The 18,429-nt window shown below is 36.2% G+C and overlaps 1 protein-coding gene across 1 annotated transcript in view; it reads right to left on the bottom strand.

The window, feature by feature from the left end:
• The window catches only part of LOC136045459 (macrophage mannose receptor 1-like), a 29,656-nt gene extending 12,440 nt beyond the window's left edge, over positions 1-17,216 (bottom strand). The window contains exons 1-19 of the mRNA XM_065731333.1: positions 17,156-17,216; positions 15,693-16,094; positions 14,619-14,792; positions 13,115-13,273; positions 12,118-12,231; positions 11,316-11,450; positions 10,455-10,637; positions 9,503-9,660; positions 8,795-8,908; positions 8,366-8,481; positions 7,916-8,064; positions 6,720-6,919; positions 6,303-6,430; positions 5,234-5,315; positions 4,536-4,677; positions 2,884-2,919; positions 2,597-2,772; positions 1,626-1,693; positions 555-655 (exon numbers count right to left, since the gene is read on the bottom strand). Of these exons, the coding sequence (XP_065587405.1) occupies positions 555-655; positions 1,626-1,693; positions 2,597-2,772; positions 2,884-2,919; positions 4,536-4,677; positions 5,234-5,315; positions 6,303-6,430; positions 6,720-6,919; positions 7,916-8,064; positions 8,366-8,481; positions 8,795-8,908; positions 9,503-9,660; positions 10,455-10,637; positions 11,316-11,450; positions 12,118-12,231; positions 13,115-13,273; positions 14,619-14,792; positions 15,693-16,094; positions 17,156-17,216 (2,698 nt within the window). The remainder of the gene's footprint in view (positions 1-554; positions 656-1,625; positions 1,694-2,596; positions 2,773-2,883; positions 2,920-4,535; positions 4,678-5,233; positions 5,316-6,302; positions 6,431-6,719; positions 6,920-7,915; positions 8,065-8,365; positions 8,482-8,794; positions 8,909-9,502; positions 9,661-10,454; positions 10,638-11,315; positions 11,451-12,117; positions 12,232-13,114; positions 13,274-14,618; positions 14,793-15,692; positions 16,095-17,155) is intronic.
• Between the last annotated feature and the right edge of the window lie 1,213 nt (positions 17,217-18,429).

The following is an 18,429-nucleotide window of genomic DNA, read 5'->3' as shown; positions in this document are numbered from 1 at the left end:
GATTTGTTCAAGCTATTGTGTCATTAAATCACAGGGAGCAGAGGTAATACATCAAGCAAACATGAAAAGAAAATGTTCAAAATGGATGAGATAGAACATTCCAGAGCTCATTCTGAGAGCTCATTGTAATGTTCAAATGTTATAAAATATTTGACATCTACTTTCTTATTGGCTGTACTTTAAACTCCCTTTATTTTGTAGCTACGTCATAAATACTTTCTTAAGGTCACAGAAGTGAAGAGATCTGCTCATCTATCAGGTTCTTATTTAGAAAAGTAGTGCAGAGCCCTGTAATGCACAATGCCAATCTTACAAACCCAGAGAAGTACCTGTATTAAATTACACATGGGACTAAAGTCTCTCCATATTGAATACATAGACTCTTCTAAGACTGGAGCTTATGCCAGTCATTGTATCTTGCTGTCTTGTCCTTCTTAAGGAATCTCAAAAAATAGCAATAAGCTTGTATGGCTTCTAACAGCAGAAGTTTGTCAGCACTGATGATAACCCAAATGGAGAAAAATAAAATCTAATAGTTTAATATCATTATCTACCTTGTTTTGAAAACATTACCACACAATGTTCCTCATTATTTGCAAAGTTAGGTTCATTAGGAGCCCAGGCCACATACGTTACTGGAGTCCCATCTATCCATCTTAAAGAAAAGGTACACAAATAATTATTAATTAATACTCTTTCAGCTATTAGATGAGAATACTAATGAACATTTCACAATGAAGACAAGATCCGTAAGCATTAATTAGAACTGGCTAAAAACTGTTACATATTTTTCTCTCTTTAATTTTCAATTAAAATTTAATTAATTCAAATGTGAAGAAATGTGTGTAAAATACTGCTGATTGCAATACAGAAAAAGAAAACACCAAGAATATTTTCCATTGACAGGCAGGAGTGATCAACTATTATCCAGTATCAGAAACTATTATTTGGTTAGGCATAATAAGTAATACAAAGGATATTATAAGTTTTATTTATCTTATCACATTGAATCATCTACTTAATACTATGTTTGTCAATCTGAGTATTCTTTGATGAAAATGAGGACAAAAATACTTTTCTGTGCATTTTTCTCTGAAGAGGAATATTTCAATATGTTATTGAAGTAAAGTATCTGGAGACTAACAGGCATTCTGTTACTCATTCAGAAGTATCAAAATTTAAATCCTCAGTCCAAAGCAGCTTCCACCCCTTCCTAATTCTGGAGGGCTTCTCTAGAGCTACAGTATATAGATAAAAATATATGAAAGATAAGCTCCACAGTATCAAAATCATTTTATTTGTGTGTGTGTTTATAAGTAAGGTATACCTCCAGTTCATGGGGCCAACCTTTGAAACAGACTTAGAAAGCATAAAATACAGCTGCCAAGCTTTCCTTTGGGCATGCATTGACTCAAGAAAATAACAGAAAAAATGTTTTGTTTTGTTTTTATCTTTGGGAAAACTACTGGAACTAGGTTCTACAATTTTTTGCTTCTGCTTTGTACTTGTTAAACATACAACTGCCTTTGATCCTTGTCCTTGAAAAACACCACATTTAGTACCTCTGGCTACATAAAATAGTTTGCTTCTGCATATTAACAGATGCTGTGATGATCTTAACTTACCTAAATGTTTTATCCAGACTCACTTTCAAACCAATAAAGTATTGTTCTGACTCTGTCCTGTATTTATCCTAAAACAGAAAGAAAGTACTTTAAGGACCTGGGGGTTCTAGTGAACAAAAATCTTGACATGAGTCAGCAGTGTGCAAGTGAGGCCCAGAAGGCCAATGGTGTCCTGAGCTGCATCAACAGAGGGATGGCTGGCACAGCAAGAGATGTGATCACTCCCTCTACTCTGCCTCTGTGAGGCCTCATCTGGAGTACTGCATCTAGACCTCAGACTCGCAGTACAAGGATATTGGAGCAGATACAGAGAAGGCCACAGAGATGCTCAGAGGGCTGAAACGCCACTCCTGTGAAGAAAGTTTGAGGGAGCTGAGCCTGTTTAGCTTGGAGAAGTCTCCAGAGAGACCTTATTGCAGCCTTCCACACTACTTGAATGGAGCTTATAAGCAGGAGGGTGATCGACATTTTACATGGTCTAGTAGTGATTGGACAAGAGGGGATGGCTTTAAACTAATAGAGTGGAAATTTAGGTTACATAGTAAGAAGAAATTCATTACTTAAAGGAGCAGTGTGACACTAACACTGACTGCCCAAATAAGCTATGAAAACCCCATCCCTGGAGTGTTCAGTGCCAGGTTGGATGGGGCCCTGGGCAGCCTCATCTATGGGTGGCAGCCCTGCCCATGGCAGGGGGTTGGGACAAAATGATCTTTAAGATGATTTCCCAACTTAAGCCACTCTGTACCTCTATGATAATTTCAAAAAAATTATTTGATGCTAAACAACTAGAAATGCTCCTGCCATGTAGGGAAAACCAAATTGCACAGGACAAAAAGAGCATTTTGCTGGGAATTTCATCAATCTCAGTTACATTTCATTGACAAAAATACTATTAGTTCTATTTCTAAGGTAATTCAAAGTTTACAGGCAGATTATTGAAATTATTTCTACTCTGTATTGGTTCTTACATTTTTTATCAATGCTCTCTGTATGAACCTCCTCTCACTATTACTACTAATAACAGCCAGGTCAGCAGAATTCTTTCTGCAAAACTCTCGGGCTTCTTCCATGGAGAGCTGTTCTGTGCTGATGTAGTATAGCTTATCTTCGTATATGACCCATCCATCTGCAGTGGTTCTATACTCTGGAAGACAATCAAGTTAGCCTTAAATTGTTTATTTGTAGGACAAATTCATTTGGGAGTAACAATTTTAATTAAAAAAAAAAAAAAGAATAAATGTATGCAAAAACCTACCATATGTATCAGCTGGTACAGGTTTTGGCTTCACTCCTGCAAAACAACAGAACAGAAGGTAAAATATGCTTCTGTGGCATGGTTTTTGTGACTGACTGCAAGGAATCAAGCAACAACTAAAGCAGACTTCTGCACTCCTTTGCCATTTAATAGGAAAGAAGCAAGCTTAGCTACAAATTTCAGCTACGCATTGTGAAAATATATAATATTTCAGTCTTACAATTTTATACTATAATAATAAAATCACTCAGGTTGGAAAAGACCTTAAGGATCATCAAGTCCAACCATGACCTAACCATACTAACCTAATAACAGCCCTCCTCTAAATCATGTCCCTGAGCACTGCATCCAAATGGTTTTTAAATACATCCAGGAATGGGGATTCAACCACCTCCCTGGGCAGCCTATTCCAGTGCTTAACAACCCTTCCTGTGAAGAAGCGTTTCCAGATATCCAACCTAAACTTACCCTGATTCAACTTAAGGCTATTTCCCCTCATCCTGTCACCTATCACCAGTGAGAAGAGACCAACTCAGCACCTTTCAGATATTGGAAGAGAGAAATACGGTCTCCTTTTCACCAGATTAAACAGCCCCAGTTCCTTCAATCTCTCCTCATAGGGCATATTCTACAAGCCCTTCACAAGCCTTGCTGCCCTTCTTTATTTAAGAAGCTGTGCTTCATTTCAGCAAAATCATAGCTAAATTGTGTACCGGTTAAGAACAATGTTAATTAAAACAGTCTCCCAGGCTGTGAACAACAGTAGATTTACCTGAAACATTTTAAGCTTTTGTTTTATATTCCCTTTACTGATGCCCCAGTAGGCATATCATAATTTTCCAGAAGAGGTCTTCTCATAAATAGGGATAAAATTAACACTAGATTTACTTCATCTCTAGCAAACACTCTCTTAATCTCAAATATTCATAGACCAAAGGAAATACAACTGTACATAGTGGCAGAAAGTTTTTTCTGCCTCTAGTGGAAAAATAAATGCCACTGCTTTGAACAATTGCTTTTCTAAAAGCTGATGTTTCCTGCGTAATTTTAGAGGAGAATTTGAAGCACCACTTCTGGACCTGTTTTACCAATTTTGCTTAACTAAATTGCTCTAGTTATGAGTAGCCTCAGCAACTACTGCCAAACATACCAACTGTGATCCTGAACACTTGTCTTTCACTAAATGGCTCTAGGAGGAACTTTTCTATTGGAGCTCTTTCCCTTAGGAAAGTCATCTCCTGTTACCTCTTTTAGTGGCCTATAGTGAGTAAATCCAGGCAGATTTCAAGGAAAAGATATGTTTGTACACCAGACATTTTTTAGATTTGTTTTCATCATGATCAGTGTTGTAAGGAATGCACAACTCCTTCCCACATCAGGAGCACATAGACAAGTTATTATACAAAATGTTTGCAATCTATGAAACACCATTATTTATACACCATTATTTACATGAAGAAATTAGTTTGTTTATTCTTATCTGTCATTGAAAAATCCTTGCCTGTAATTACATAACCTAATTTTTTTTTTGCATACATTTGGAAAAGGTCCTGATTTCAAAGTTCTGTTTCTTTCTCCAGCAAATTAGATTTGAAAACAAATACTTTGAAAAGTTATTTAAGCTTCCTAATAAAAGAGAAGAATAAACTTACCTTTTTTAATTTGACAAACCCAGTCATGCTGTTCTTCACAGAGTGAAAGAAGCCAACGCTTAGAAAAAGTTCCACCATTGATTACACCACAGAGCATGTGTCCTGAACTTCTTGGATGATCACTCCAGTCAGTGTACCTAACCTATAAAAGAAATAATCTTTTAATTTGTTTCAGCAGATGCACAGCCCATTGACAAAAAGAAACAAAGGTACTGTCATTTACTAAGAAGAGTACAAATAGAGGAAAAAGAAATAGGTGAAACAATTTTTACAGTGGGGCAGTGTCACTAATCAGGAGATAAGGCTGTCTTGCTATGGAGGACTTTTCTTCCTGTTCATACCTCAAGTCCTAGACACAGTCAGAATAAAAATGGGCAAATGGGCTGCTTCTAATGAGCTTCATCTAACTGAGCACTTCACCCCAACCCAATGTTTTGTGTTCATACTTGACTTTTGGGAAAGAAAATATATTAGAGTGCTGTGCAGAAAGCTGCAGACCATAGTGAGATGCAGATTATTTCCATGTGTTCAAATGTGTTGCTGTAGTTTTACTGGTGGTAATAAAGGTTAACAGCCATATAAACGTTGGCAGGATTAGTGTTCTCTTTGAAGAGGAGAACAGTAAAACCCAGAAATGGCATGTACAAACCCCAAGACATCTTAACCAAACAAATCTGGTGAAAAATTAAAATACTTACTGGAGAGCCATCACTCCAAGCAAATCCTTCATCTGGATTCAAGGAAAATATACCAAGCCAAACTCTTTCAAATGTACACTGACTGCCTCAAACACAAATTATGAGACAGAACAGTTTGTAAACACTAATGCAAACAACATCCAGGAACACATCATTAAACATTCTATAGCATTTTCCAAAGTGCAATGATGTAGTAATAATTATCCTATTAGCTCTGCTGAAGGCTATACTTATGCATATATTCCCCACAGAAATATCTAATATTTACCTTCATATTACCTGCCCTACCAGCCTCTTTGATACAGTCTCCCTGCAGTTTACAAATGATTAAACTCACTGGAATTCACAGTTTGAATGTGCTGGTGCAACAGATGTAATTGGCAGAGCACTAGCCCTGCATTCGTGACCTATGCACCAGTGTACTAACTTAGAAATGTAACTGAAACCATTAAAAACATGTTAGTAATTGTTACATACTATAGAAAAGGGATACCTCATGCAATATAATAGAATTGTAGAATTGTTTAGGTTGATAAAGACCTTCAAGAATATCCAGTCCCTAGATAGTCATCAATATTGTAGCAATGGAGCAATAAGAGCAGCTGACATTGTATCACTGCTAACTGCCAGATCAACAGTCACTCTATGTTAGCAAATGTGCCAATGGTTGATCTATCAAAATTACTGATTGTTTTGATCTTATATTTCCTCTGTACTCCGTTTTCTAGGAAAGGAAAGGACTTCCCTGATTTAAAGAGGCTATTGCTCTTGATGATCTCAGCTTTTGACTATGTCTTGGTAAGTCAAAAGTAAATATATTGATAATATTTTCTACCCTGCTAAGAATACCACCTCCTACAATTTCATGATACCCATTAGCCACAAAAAATGTATTTAGGTCTTTTTAATTAAACAGTTAACACTTGTATGTAGGTAAAATTTAAAGTTATCACAGTGTTTTTTGATTTCTAGGAATCTCTGTTTCAGAAATTATCTGAGTATTTATAGCAAATCATTTTAATCATCTTTAAAGTCTTATAAGAAAAAAAAAAAAAGCACAGATACTCACCTGTTTGCTCTTGTTACCATTTTTTTCTCCTCCTCATTATTAATGGTGGCCAAATCCCCTCCAATTTGTCTACAAAAATCTCGAGCTTCAATCCATGATTTCTTTTTAATATCTGATCTGCAAAAGTACTGTGAAGAAATTGCTTTAAAACATATTCTACAAGTAAAAAATAAAATAAGGATATACATGTATATCTATAACATAATGAAATACACATATATGTAATACAAATAAAATATATAATGAAGAAATATGTTCTTGATCAAATATAAATGAAGTTTCATAAAAGACAAGTAATACCCTATAGGAGAAGTAGCATGGATTAAACTGGTTATAATTTTTCTGCATTAGAGTGGTCTAATTATTTACCACAGAGGTGACAAACAAAGCATTTCTTTTAACTATTTAAGCACTTACTTTATAACAGAAATTAGCATCATCATTTGATATCCACCCTCTAGGGCATGTTGGTTCTGGAACAGTTGTTGGAATAGGTGGGGCTGTTGCACCAACTGCCCATTGTTTGCAGATATATTTTTGCTTAGAGTCGCAGTCAAGAACATGCCATAATCCAGCTGCAGTTCCAGTTCTCATGGCAACACACCCTGGTTTACTTCCTTTATGAGAAATAAAAAACATATTGGCTATTTCATCATACACTCTAAACTGTTTGAACCTTAAAAACTCTGAGAAATGCCCATTCCCTTCAATAGCACTTGAGTAGAGAAATATTCTAGGTGTTTTCCACTGAGATGAAGACGAGGTTTCTGTCTGAGGAGGTTATAATCAGCTTGAAGGTTTTCCTTGTTTTTCTTTCTATTTTGAATGTTCTTATAGTGAATTCTATGGGTAGAAAAAAAAATATTTTTCACAGAGAAAACTGCGCTTATAATGAGGATCTCATTCTTACTTAAGGCTCAAAGATATATGATGAAGGTTCATCTGTTCATCTGCTGGCTTTGTAGAGTACCCAGCAAGATGTTTTCTCTTGTTGCATTGATAGAAATTTTATAGCTCTGTGCTGTTCACATTTTATTCAGAGATTTATAAACTTGCTGAAAGATTTGAGAAAAACTTTGATGAATTATGACTTGGAAGGATGTATTCTTATCTTGAGGAATGCAGATTCCCTCAGAGTTTCAAAACCTTGCTTTCTGTTCTTTTGTGCCGTTTCAGTATTATCACGTGAATGCAACCTTCCTAACATAACAAGTGATGGCACAATCTGTTTTGATTCTGTCATTTTTTAATTCTAACTTAAACTCCTTATTACAGTTGCTCTGTTTCAGACTGTTTTCTCCAGAGATGAGTGCAGAATAATCTCAGGAATTGCCTGTAACCTGTTTATCAAAAAGAAGGCAATTTTCAAGATTCTAATTATGATAGTCTTTGTGAAGATGAGGCATAGATTTAAACTTATGGGTAAGTAATATCAGTCACCCTTGTATAAAACTGTAACTCAAATTGTTCCTTTGTAGTTAAAGCACAGGTTTAGGGAACTGCCTGCACCTGTAAAATACATCAGAAGGCTAAGCGATAACATTCAGAAGATGTTGCCAATAAAAATCTGAATAGGGACTGTGGGCTCCACCACCCTCAGTCACAGCACCTACCAGGCATTTCTGCATCCCAGTGCGTGAAGGAGACGCCTTCACCACTGCTCCACCTGAAAGTTCCTTGTTTCTCCATGTCAGAGAGACCAAGCCAGAAATATTTCTCAGGCCTCAGCCCAACAAGACTAGTCAAATAGGCTTGTTCATACCTGTATGAAGATCACAGTAACACATATGAGAACAAAAGCATTTATCCAAGTTTATTTAATTTCAGCGTATCTAATTTATCTAATTCAATTAGACAGCTGATGATGAATTCTTTTCTCCTTTTCCTTGCTTCAGATGCCATATAAATCAACTTAAGTTACTTTTTTTTCAACTACAAACTGCATCTGTAGCTTGAATAATTTACAGTTAGATCTTGTGTAATAACTGAGAAATAGTTACATGAGTAATTTGAAACATACAACTTTTACCTTTTCATGAGACAAAGAAAATTCATTATCATACCTACTTCCAACTGTGGCTAGATAACCTTTTTCTCCTTCACAAGTGCTGTTTGCTTCAGAAAATGTTGCTGGTACATGTCCAAGAAAATAGCAGTAGGTCCCATATCTTTTCCATCCCTATAACACAATCATAGAAACTACTAATGAGTTTTAAATAATTGTGGGGTCATGTATTAAATGAGGTATAGAATTTCAAAATGAATGAAGGATAATAAGCATAAATACTATGAACTAGCAACTTTTTGCACTGAAATTTCAGATTCCTTCTAAATGGTTTCCATAAATAGCTCAATGTAACTTAAGAGATAAACTCCATCATAAATAATAAAAGGAATATGTAAATAAATAATAATTTAAGTAATTGTAGATTATTCTCAGATTAGGTCCATTTTTGATCTGAGAAATTAACGTTCCAGTCTTATATACTTACTTCTTTGCAACCTGCATCAGTACTTTCCTTTTCTCTAGCTGTTTGTGATATAGGTTTTCTTTTACAAATATAACCAGCTTTCTTCTCACAGTCAGAGTCTGCAAAATAGCCATCCTATGAGGCAGGAAAAAGAAACAAATAGCAACGAAATTAACATGAATAATGTAAAGTAATTAAAAAGATCTTTTATATGCAGTTTTCTAAGTTGGTAACAAAACTAAATCTGCTCATGCTAAATGGTAGAGTGCTATGGCTGGTAGTGATGAGTGGCAATAAAGGTGACAGATTTCCTGGCTACTTTTCAGCTGGAGCAGGTCCCCAGACTGTTCTGCAGGTCCCAGCACAGGCAGTTGCACCACTCAAGGATGGGCAAAGAAGCAGGCACAAGTGCAGCAGCAGGAATCTTCACGTTATCATTGCCACCAGAAGAAAAGCAGTAGGAGAACGTATCCAAATGACATTGAAAGACCTGCTTTATTTCAATAGTGACTTTGAGATGAAGCTGAAGAGAATGTAATCAGTAGTCCAGCAATATTTTTATTTATTTTTTTTCTTTTAATGAAAGATCATATTTGAGTCTCAACTTTTGTCCTCATATCCCCTTTTCTAGGCCTTAGACAGCTGTTGAAAGAGAAGGTCAGATTATTCTTCAGTTAACAATTCAGTTAATTTTTATATTAAAATCAAATGCATACTGAAAAACGTTACCTGGCCCTTGATCATCACGCAGTCTTCTGGCCTGTTCTTGGTACTGGATGGCTCTCCCAGATGCCATTTTGTGTACGTCACAGGCATACCATCACTCCATTCAAAAAACATTTGAACCTTATGATCATTCAGCCCAATCCAGAGCTTGTCTGTTGGCTCTTGAACAGAGAAACACAGAACTAGAAAATACCTCTCATACTGCTGCATTCTTTTCCCAGCTATCAAGCTCTAGAACACGTAATCTAGAACATGTAATTCATAAAGCAGAACATTATTTAATTTGTTCTATGCTTATTTTATATGCTAAATATTTCACACACTTTACAATGCTTACAGTACATGTTTGAAATTAGGTTGTAACGAAATCATAGAATCATAAAATATCCCAATCTGGAAGGAAAACCACAAGGACCATTGGGTCCAACTCCTGTCTCCACACAGGACCACCTTAAAATCCTCATCTAACCAAATCCGACTGGGAGGTTGGCTGTGCAAGCTGAGGCTACCCTGGAAGACATCTGGTTTACACTGGCCTAAATCAGTGCATGATTCTATGTTTTTAGGCATTCTTTATTAAAGAAAAGCTAGTAAAAATAAAAGGTAAATTTAGGTAGCATTTAGAAAAATGAGAGTGATTTGGAAGGATATTTGTGATTTCTTCAATAATCACTAAACTGGGGGATAATACTAGAATGAAAAAGTAAAAGAAAGCAAACTACGTTCCTGTTAGTGCTGCTTATGAGCATGGTTGGGCTGATTTGAAACAGAATGCATTCCACCAATCTATAGCTACTGGACCTTTGGCTCCTTGTATGTCTTTGGCTGCAATATTTAATGCTAATAAAACTTCTGCTTATCAGTTCAGCTAGCTGGTAACTCCTTTCACATAGACAAGGGCAAAAAACAATTAAAAAAACAACAACAACAACAACAAAAACCTGGAAACACTCACTATATCCAAGCCCAGACACTATAAAGCTGTGCTCCTCAAGGTGCTGGATGCTGGTCAGGTGACTCCCTTCGTTCTGACAGGAGGTCAAAGCTTCTTGCCATCCTTTGGCTTCCCTGAAGATCTTGTAACAGTGATCTACATATGATACCCATCCATCTGGGCAAGTAATAGGCCCAGTGTCACCTAGGAATAAATGTCAGTATTTTAGGAGATTAAATATAAATATGATTAATAACTTGCTGTTTTAACTAGGAAAATAAAAGCTTTTTAATACATATATTATTTAGCACAAAATCTACAGTTTTTATAATGGTTAAATGACTGTAAAAATTATATTAATGTATAAATGGTAACATCCTCTTTATTACTTAGAAGCAGTTTATCAGCTAAGAAAAATCAGAAATCGTCTACTTTCCATAGAGTACTTATGAATTTTTGAAAGATTAAGTATATCTGTAGATAAAAGTCAACTAGACAAATTTCAACCTAGACATATGCACAGGAAAACACCAACAGGGAAATATTTACTTAGAATATCTTTTATCTTCACTGTGTGTCAATTTTTCTTCCTTTAATTGTATTTACTAACTTCTCTTTTCTGAAAAATAACTTCTGTTTTTTCTCCTTTTTTTATGGTCAGTACTTTGTGGTTTCAAAAAGAGACCTGGCTGTTTGATTCTCTGTGTGGTGTGACTAGAGACTGTAATGGCTGTTAAATCATGAATGAGAAAAAATGGAAGAGAGTAATGGTTAAAAATAGTTCTTATTTATAATAAAATTCTCCTTCTCATCGCTACCAAAGAGAACACCAATCAGTTCAGACAACAGCTCCTATTTTTAATTATCAACATGATAACATACCTGAGAGTAACAAGGTAATGTTTCTTTTTTTACAGATGTAACCAAGTTTCTCATTACATTGCCAATTTTGCCATTTAGCTTTTGTCTCAGGATTCAAAACCACACACAGTTTTCCAGATTCTGGAGAGGGGCTTCCTTTGGGAAAAATAAAAATTTTAAAAAGAAAAAAGGTGAATATTTCTAAGACAAATAGAATGCTAAGCTCAAAAACAAACAGAAGAAATCACTCCTGGTTGAAGCAACAGCCTCAAAGATCTTTACATCTTTGACATATTCAGCAAGGACTGAATCATAAAATCACCAAGGTTGAAAAAGACCTCCAAGACCATCCAGTCAGCAGTATTTTGCAACTAAACCACTTCCCTCTTAGTAAAACAACTAAATGCTTTTTGAACTGAGGCAGGTCTCTGGTAGTGGGAATGCCTCCATGTAATATAGCACATTTGCAATTTAGCTTAAGTGTACGTAAATGTGTAACTTGCTCAATCTTCTGACATTTAATATTTTTTTGTTGCTGGAGACCAGACATGGAAAACTAAATATTTGTAGAGCTATAGTATTGTTTTCAGGTGTAAAATATTTTTGCAATACATAGAAGTTTCTGATTTATATTGCTATAGAAAAAGAAAACATCTCTATATCTAACACAAGAAAGGCTAACGTACATGTTGTTTTGGTGGCTAAATGCTAACATTCTCCTTTTTCACATGCTCAAATAATCTCAGAATGTATTTTAAAGACGAATTTGAAATATGTATTCTTTGTCTTCAGAAATACAGAATTAGAGTGAAGCCACAGCTACCTGGAGCCCAGTTTAAATACTGTAAAGGAGTGCCTCCAATCCACCCCCAGCCACTCTTCAAGTCCAGTCTATTGAGGCCGATCCACAGTGCAGAATCTGTACTTTCTGTTAACTCTAAATAAACAAAAGAAGATTTATAAATCACTTTTTAAATTGCAGAAGTTACTAAAAATTTCTACAGGAAGGTATGAATTTCTAGAATATCTAAGCACAAATACCTTCAGATGCTGTGATAAATTGAAATACACTCAAGTTTTGATCAACAGAAAATACAACAGCAATCAACGCTCTGTTACTCTTTGTATCTTTTATTGCAAAATGACATCACAGAGAGTAAATTCAGAATTGGTAATTTTTTTATTTTTATTTTTTGTAGAACAACCTAAATCTTTACAAGATTGGATATATTTAAGTGGAAATATCAGTAGAGTGTAAGAGTAAAGTCTAAAGTTAAAAATCTTACACGTTAAATTCATCATTAAACAATAGATAGTTTCTTCCATCCCAGTCCTCAGATAAGATGCAGTAGGCAGAGCCACATTTGGGATGTGTGAATAACTGATACTTTTCTAAGTGCTAAATTAATGGAAAACAAACCAAACAGGTGCTAAACTGCTTTTGACACAAAACATATCTTTCTTATGACATAAGCAAATGTCTTTTATCTTTTTTTTAAAAAATATCACTTCTTATTAAAAACTAAACTTTAATTTTCAAAAGAGTGCTTTTTCTTAAAAAAGAAAAAACAACCAATTTTTAAAACAATATATTTCTAAAAAAAAAAAGTCAAACTGCTGCATTTGCAGCGTACTGAAACACTTTGAATTTCATTTAGACATCTTGGAAAGTTTAATATGAACTTGCAAATTCTAAAAGATTTTATTTACTTTTTTTAATATATCTAGGCTCATGGGACCTTAGCAGGTAGTCTATAGCTTCAATGATAGATTGAAAAGATCCTAGAAGTAAGTAGTCAGGGTTGGCTTTACTTCCTTACCTTTAAGATACATTTGTTCATGAATGTCTGTGATACTCAATAATTCCGCATTTTGTTGCTGACAGCTCTTCCTTGCTTGGTGCCATGTGAGAGCAGATTCAGAGTTTATTTGGTAGTGGACATTTCTTAACACATCCGTAGTCCAAGTGGTTTCTCTGTCTGTGGAGAAAATAATTATAATGGGGGGATAGTAACTCACTCACAGAAAAATGATTTGCAGTTTTCCTTATGCACAACTCTTATTAACTGTTGGCTCTGTTCTTCCAAGATCATGGAAAATTTTAGGAGCAGGAAAAAGAAAGATGAAGGTAAGACCCCAGCAGGCAGCACTGAAAGATATTCCCAACTCTTGCACAAAGATACATAATCCAGGATTTACTACTAGGGAACTGATTGCATATATTTCATGGAGTGCTGTGGCAGAAATCTTAGTTTAAATCTATAAAAAGATATCCAGCTTCTTCCCTTTCTTGGCAGCAGTTTCTGCTGAGAGCTGTGAGATACCTCTGTAGAATTGAATTTAACATCAGACAGTTCTTGGATAAATTCTCTTCTGCTAAAAGCCTCTGGTGGTACCTGCCAGACAGCCTGTGAGCTCAGGTACTGCTGTGGTACTGAGCCACATGGTGCTCCTCTTCTGACTATCTTTTCCTCTTTGATCTGGCGAGATCTATCCACGCTTATTAAAATGCAATACTAAATCAGGTTAGATATTTGATTATTTCCCAAAGCTAGTATAAACCTGATTAAAAAAAAAAAAGAGAATTGAGAACTGGCTTTCAAAAGTTTTGATAAGTATTCATTGACCCTATGTCACATGCCATTTAGGCTTACTGTTGTAGATACATTTGTAGTGACCTCAAAAGCATACTGACTGCAGAGCAGTGGGGAAAAAGGCAGGTGAGAGCTAAGAAGACCAGAAGAATTGCAAAAGTTACCTGTCAACCATACAGCTAGAAGGAGAGATGGAGAGAGAAGTGAACACAGAAATGGAAATAAATTTTCAGAAAAAAATCACTTTCAGAGAAATGCCAGGTGGGTGGAAAGACTGCTTTCCAGACAATATAAAGAGGGCTTATTGTGAGGAAAGTGCTCAATGAGAGAGCACTTTCCACTTAAGAAAAAATATATATACATATATATGCAGATAAAACATGTTAGTTTAATCATTATGCTTCCTACAGCACTTATTTTTATGCCCACATCCATCGCAATGGGAGTCCTCAGAGAAGGGTTATACAATAATCACAGAATGTACACTGCCTGGGAAACAAGGAATAAATCAAAGTTATCTTGCTGCTCAGCAACACACCACAATTAGTGGGATCTGCATGCTATTTTACTCTTCAATCAGTTTTCTTCAAATCTTGATGCAACGTTATTTCCTTGTGTAGAGTGCTGTAGGATGTGGCAATACACTACGATTTATTTATGTAAACCATGCAACATTATACAGATACTAATACTCTGCTAGCACTGGTTAGCAAGGGAACAGATAACTTACCTTTTAACGGACAAAATCCATATCGCTGATCTGTGTCATAGTCTGCAGTTGTTGCACACCAAGGCCATCCATCTGAACGGCCAGCAGTTGTGCACTTGGCATACCACTGCTTCTTGTACATGAAAGGGAACACACAAGGTGCCCCAAAAGCATTTCCTAGCAGTGTAAAGGTTTCTGAGAAGGCAAAAGGATAATGGTAGTATAGAAAATAATATAAACTGTCAAAAATGCCATTTACATTAACTGATAAATTGCATCTCAAAGTTCTTTGCATACTAGCTTTCCCATTACTATAGCACTATGTGGAAAATTGATCCAGAGTAATCAGAGCTGTTGGAACAGTCCGAGAAGAGGGTCATGAGGATGCTCAGAGGGCTGAAGCATGTTGCCTATGAAGAAAGGTCGAGGGAGCTGGGCTTGTTCAGCATGGAGAAGAGAAGGCTCTGAGGAGACTTCATTGCAGCCTTTCAGTACTTAAAGGAGAGTTTATAAGCAAGAGGAAGACCAGCTTTTCACACAGTTTGACAGTGACAGAACAAGAGAATGGCTTTAAATTAAGTGAGGGGAGAAGTAGATCAGACATTAGGAAGAAAATCTTTGTTCAGAGGGTGATGAGGCATGGGCACAGGATGCCCAGAGAAGCTGTGAATACCCCATTCCTGGACTTTTCAAGGCTGGGATAGGTGGGGCCCAGAGCAGCTTGATGTACTGGGGAGTAGCCCTGCCAGTGGCAGAGGATTGGAACTGAGTAGGCTTTAAGATCCCTTCCAACCTAAGTTGTTCTATGATTCTGTGAGCCTAATTATGGACTATAATGTACTACAATATTATAATACTATAATACTACTATAATATTACAGTGTGTATAGTACATGATATATACATTATATACAACATGTATAATACTTTGCTAAAGATATGAAATTTAATTCAAGTTTAACTTTCTTGGTACAGTGACTTTCTACAACTCTGATTGTTAATGAATGAGTCAGAATGTTCAGAGCTGAAGATCCAAAACACCCTAATACTCACAAAGAAATTAATGCAGTGGCTGAAAGACTCAATTTTCTGTACCTTCATATCTCTGGGAACATAAAACATCCATGGCCCCATAGATCTTCCAATTATTCTTTGAACTCATCCTCTTCTTTAGTACAACATTATCATGTTCCTCCTTTCCAGGACTGAAAAACAAGTCTTCTCCTTGGATTGCAAGAAGGCTTTCATTTCTACATTCCCACCACTGAAGCTCACTGGATTGGTTACATGGGAACAGGGTGATTGCAACCTCATCTTTCTTCCATGGAACACCCAAGCATAGGTTCAGTCTCACGCTCATGAGCTGATGATCAGAAATCCACATGAATTTTTGTGATTCATTGTCTAGATGGCAAGTGGCAGTTCTAACTGATTTTGCAATAGAAGCCTGAAGACAGAGTTTGCTGACTTTATTATATATTAAAAATATTTCAGTGTCTGTAAAACAAAACAATGGGAAGCATAGGTATAATAAATCTAAGTGACACAATCTGCTTCCTATTCATACAAAATAGGAGTCACTGCTTTCATATCAAATAAAAACATTTTTGGAAGGAGTCTACTGCAACATCAATTTTATTGGTCAAAAAACAATAAGGTAGATAACAGAATTTGTATTTCTTTACTGTATATCACTATATCATGGATTAGTGGCAGCAAGAATCATCAGAAGAGCTAAGCATATCTTGTTGAGTTTATTTATATTAGCCATAAGAATTTCTTCACACACACTGTGGTCACCATTACCCTTTATCCTTGTGTCCTCAGATACACAGCCTTGCAGACCTCTGACCTCTGCAAACATTTTTCATGCTGTCAGATCTTACAGGTGTCCCAGTAGTGTCACAGCCATCTTGGCTGAGTCATACATTTTCTCTCCAGGATCCAGATTTTTTTCTCCTTTTCCCAATAAATGCAGGTGAACTACTCCAGGCCACACTGAAGGATCATGGGCCTTGCTGACCTACAAGACCTGCAGCGCCTACTGTGAGCCATTGCAATGTAAAACTATGAGTGAGACTGGGAAAACAAAAAGTATGAGAAGGCAGGACTTGAGAGCTGTGGGATTCATAACCTATTTGGGTCCATGATGCATCTTTTGATCACTGAGTATCATATATACTCAAAAAGGTATTGAAAAAATGTAAACTCATAAAAAGAGCTTGGAAAAATTAATTCAATTTATAATAAGCAACATGGTTCAGTTCAGCTCCTGCAGTGATACCATGTACAATTAAGGAAAAACAGAAACTGTTAGTCAATCTGTAACAATTAATTATACTCAGGAGACATCTGGTTCTCCAAAAGTTGTGTTTAACATCTTCATATCTGTGCAGGTAAAGAGATGAAAGTTGTATTGTCACTGTAAGTCTACAATAAATTCCCAAATGTAATCCAACTGTTTCTCATAAATTTTATTACATTTGTGTTCCTAGTGCTAATGGATTCCTCAAGTCTTTCACATACAGTGCTAGAGGACACAAGAGGAAGGCACTTACCCGCCAGCTGCAAAGCACCATGAATGAGAGGAAGAACAAACAAGAACCCAGAGAACCTCATTGCAAGTTCTGCTTTCTTTTCCTCCTTTCGCCAAAAGTTGTACAGGGAGTGTTGCTGATAATAAAGCCCCGAAGAAGTGAGGACAGTGACCAGTGCTTCTCAGTTTCTAAGGCTGGAGAGAAAGTCTTGAATGCTAAATGAGGAAATATTCTGTCACATGCTATGTCTCAAAAACAAACAAAAACAAAAAAACCCACACAGCACTAATTTTGCCTTTGATGGCACACTGCTGCCTTGAGAAAGCAGGTGATAGACACAAGGTTAGAGCAGTACTTCACTGTTCTCTCTCCTGAAGAAAAATTCACGGAGCTCATGGGATTAAACCAGCAGTCAGCAGTAAAACACCAAGGAAAAATTCAGCCTACGCTTTTAAATCTACCATCTTGCATCACACAGTGAAAAACCTCCATCACGAAAGCACACTGGTCTTGTGCTTTCGTGTGTGAGAGAACTGATTTTTAAAGGACCAGAATTTCAGTGAAATTCACTGTGTATAACACAATTAAAATTTCTTTCCTTCTCACTCTCCTCATTAACCTACTGACCTTGATTTCTGAAGCAATACAGCTAGGAGACCAGCACCCAAATCTGCCTGAGGAATGTCTCCCTTTCAGTTCAGTCTCTGTTTTCCTTTGGAGTAGGTAAATCTTGTCAGACAGTGATCCCAAGAGCCAGCCACAGTTTCAGGAAATGCCACATACCCGTTCTTACTCAGCTCACAGAACAAGCACTCAGGAGTTTGGTTTCAGTACCTCAGTCTGGAAGAAGCAGTACTCTACAAACCACAGCAGATGTCTCTAGTTGTATAAAGGCCTCACTTTATCACAGTAGGTTTCTATCAGGTAAATATTTTGTTTTGTTTAGAAAAACTGTAGTATGGAAAAAAAAATTAATGTGTTGTATGAAAATATTATTTGAAGTGCAGTAGCATACTTATTCTGCAACTGTAGCAGTGTGATAGCAAAGAAATTTGGCATCATCTCTTTGCTGCCAAGATGATTACATTTCTTAAATACAGAGTTGTTTCTACTTGGCTGCTCAGAAATAAGACAACACAAGAGAGTTAATTCTCTGTGAGTTTTTGCATGATTAAAATAAAAAGGAGAAATCAGATTACAAAATAAGTAATTACAAGGAAATGGTCTGGATATTAGGAAGTTAAGAGCAAAGATAACTGAATTTTCTCTTTCAGATGGTGGCAAAATATATTATG

Source organism: Cyrtonyx montezumae, unplaced genomic scaffold, assembly GCF_038088225.1.
Source record: "Cyrtonyx montezumae isolate F1298 unplaced genomic scaffold, pur_monq_1.0 scaffold_14, whole genome shotgun sequence".
In the NCBI taxonomy this organism is placed as follows: domain Eukaryota; kingdom Metazoa; phylum Chordata; class Aves; order Galliformes; family Odontophoridae; genus Cyrtonyx; species Cyrtonyx montezumae.
The sequence above is the reverse complement of the archived record's forward strand: the minus strand, read 5'-3'. Positions and strand labels throughout refer to the sequence as shown.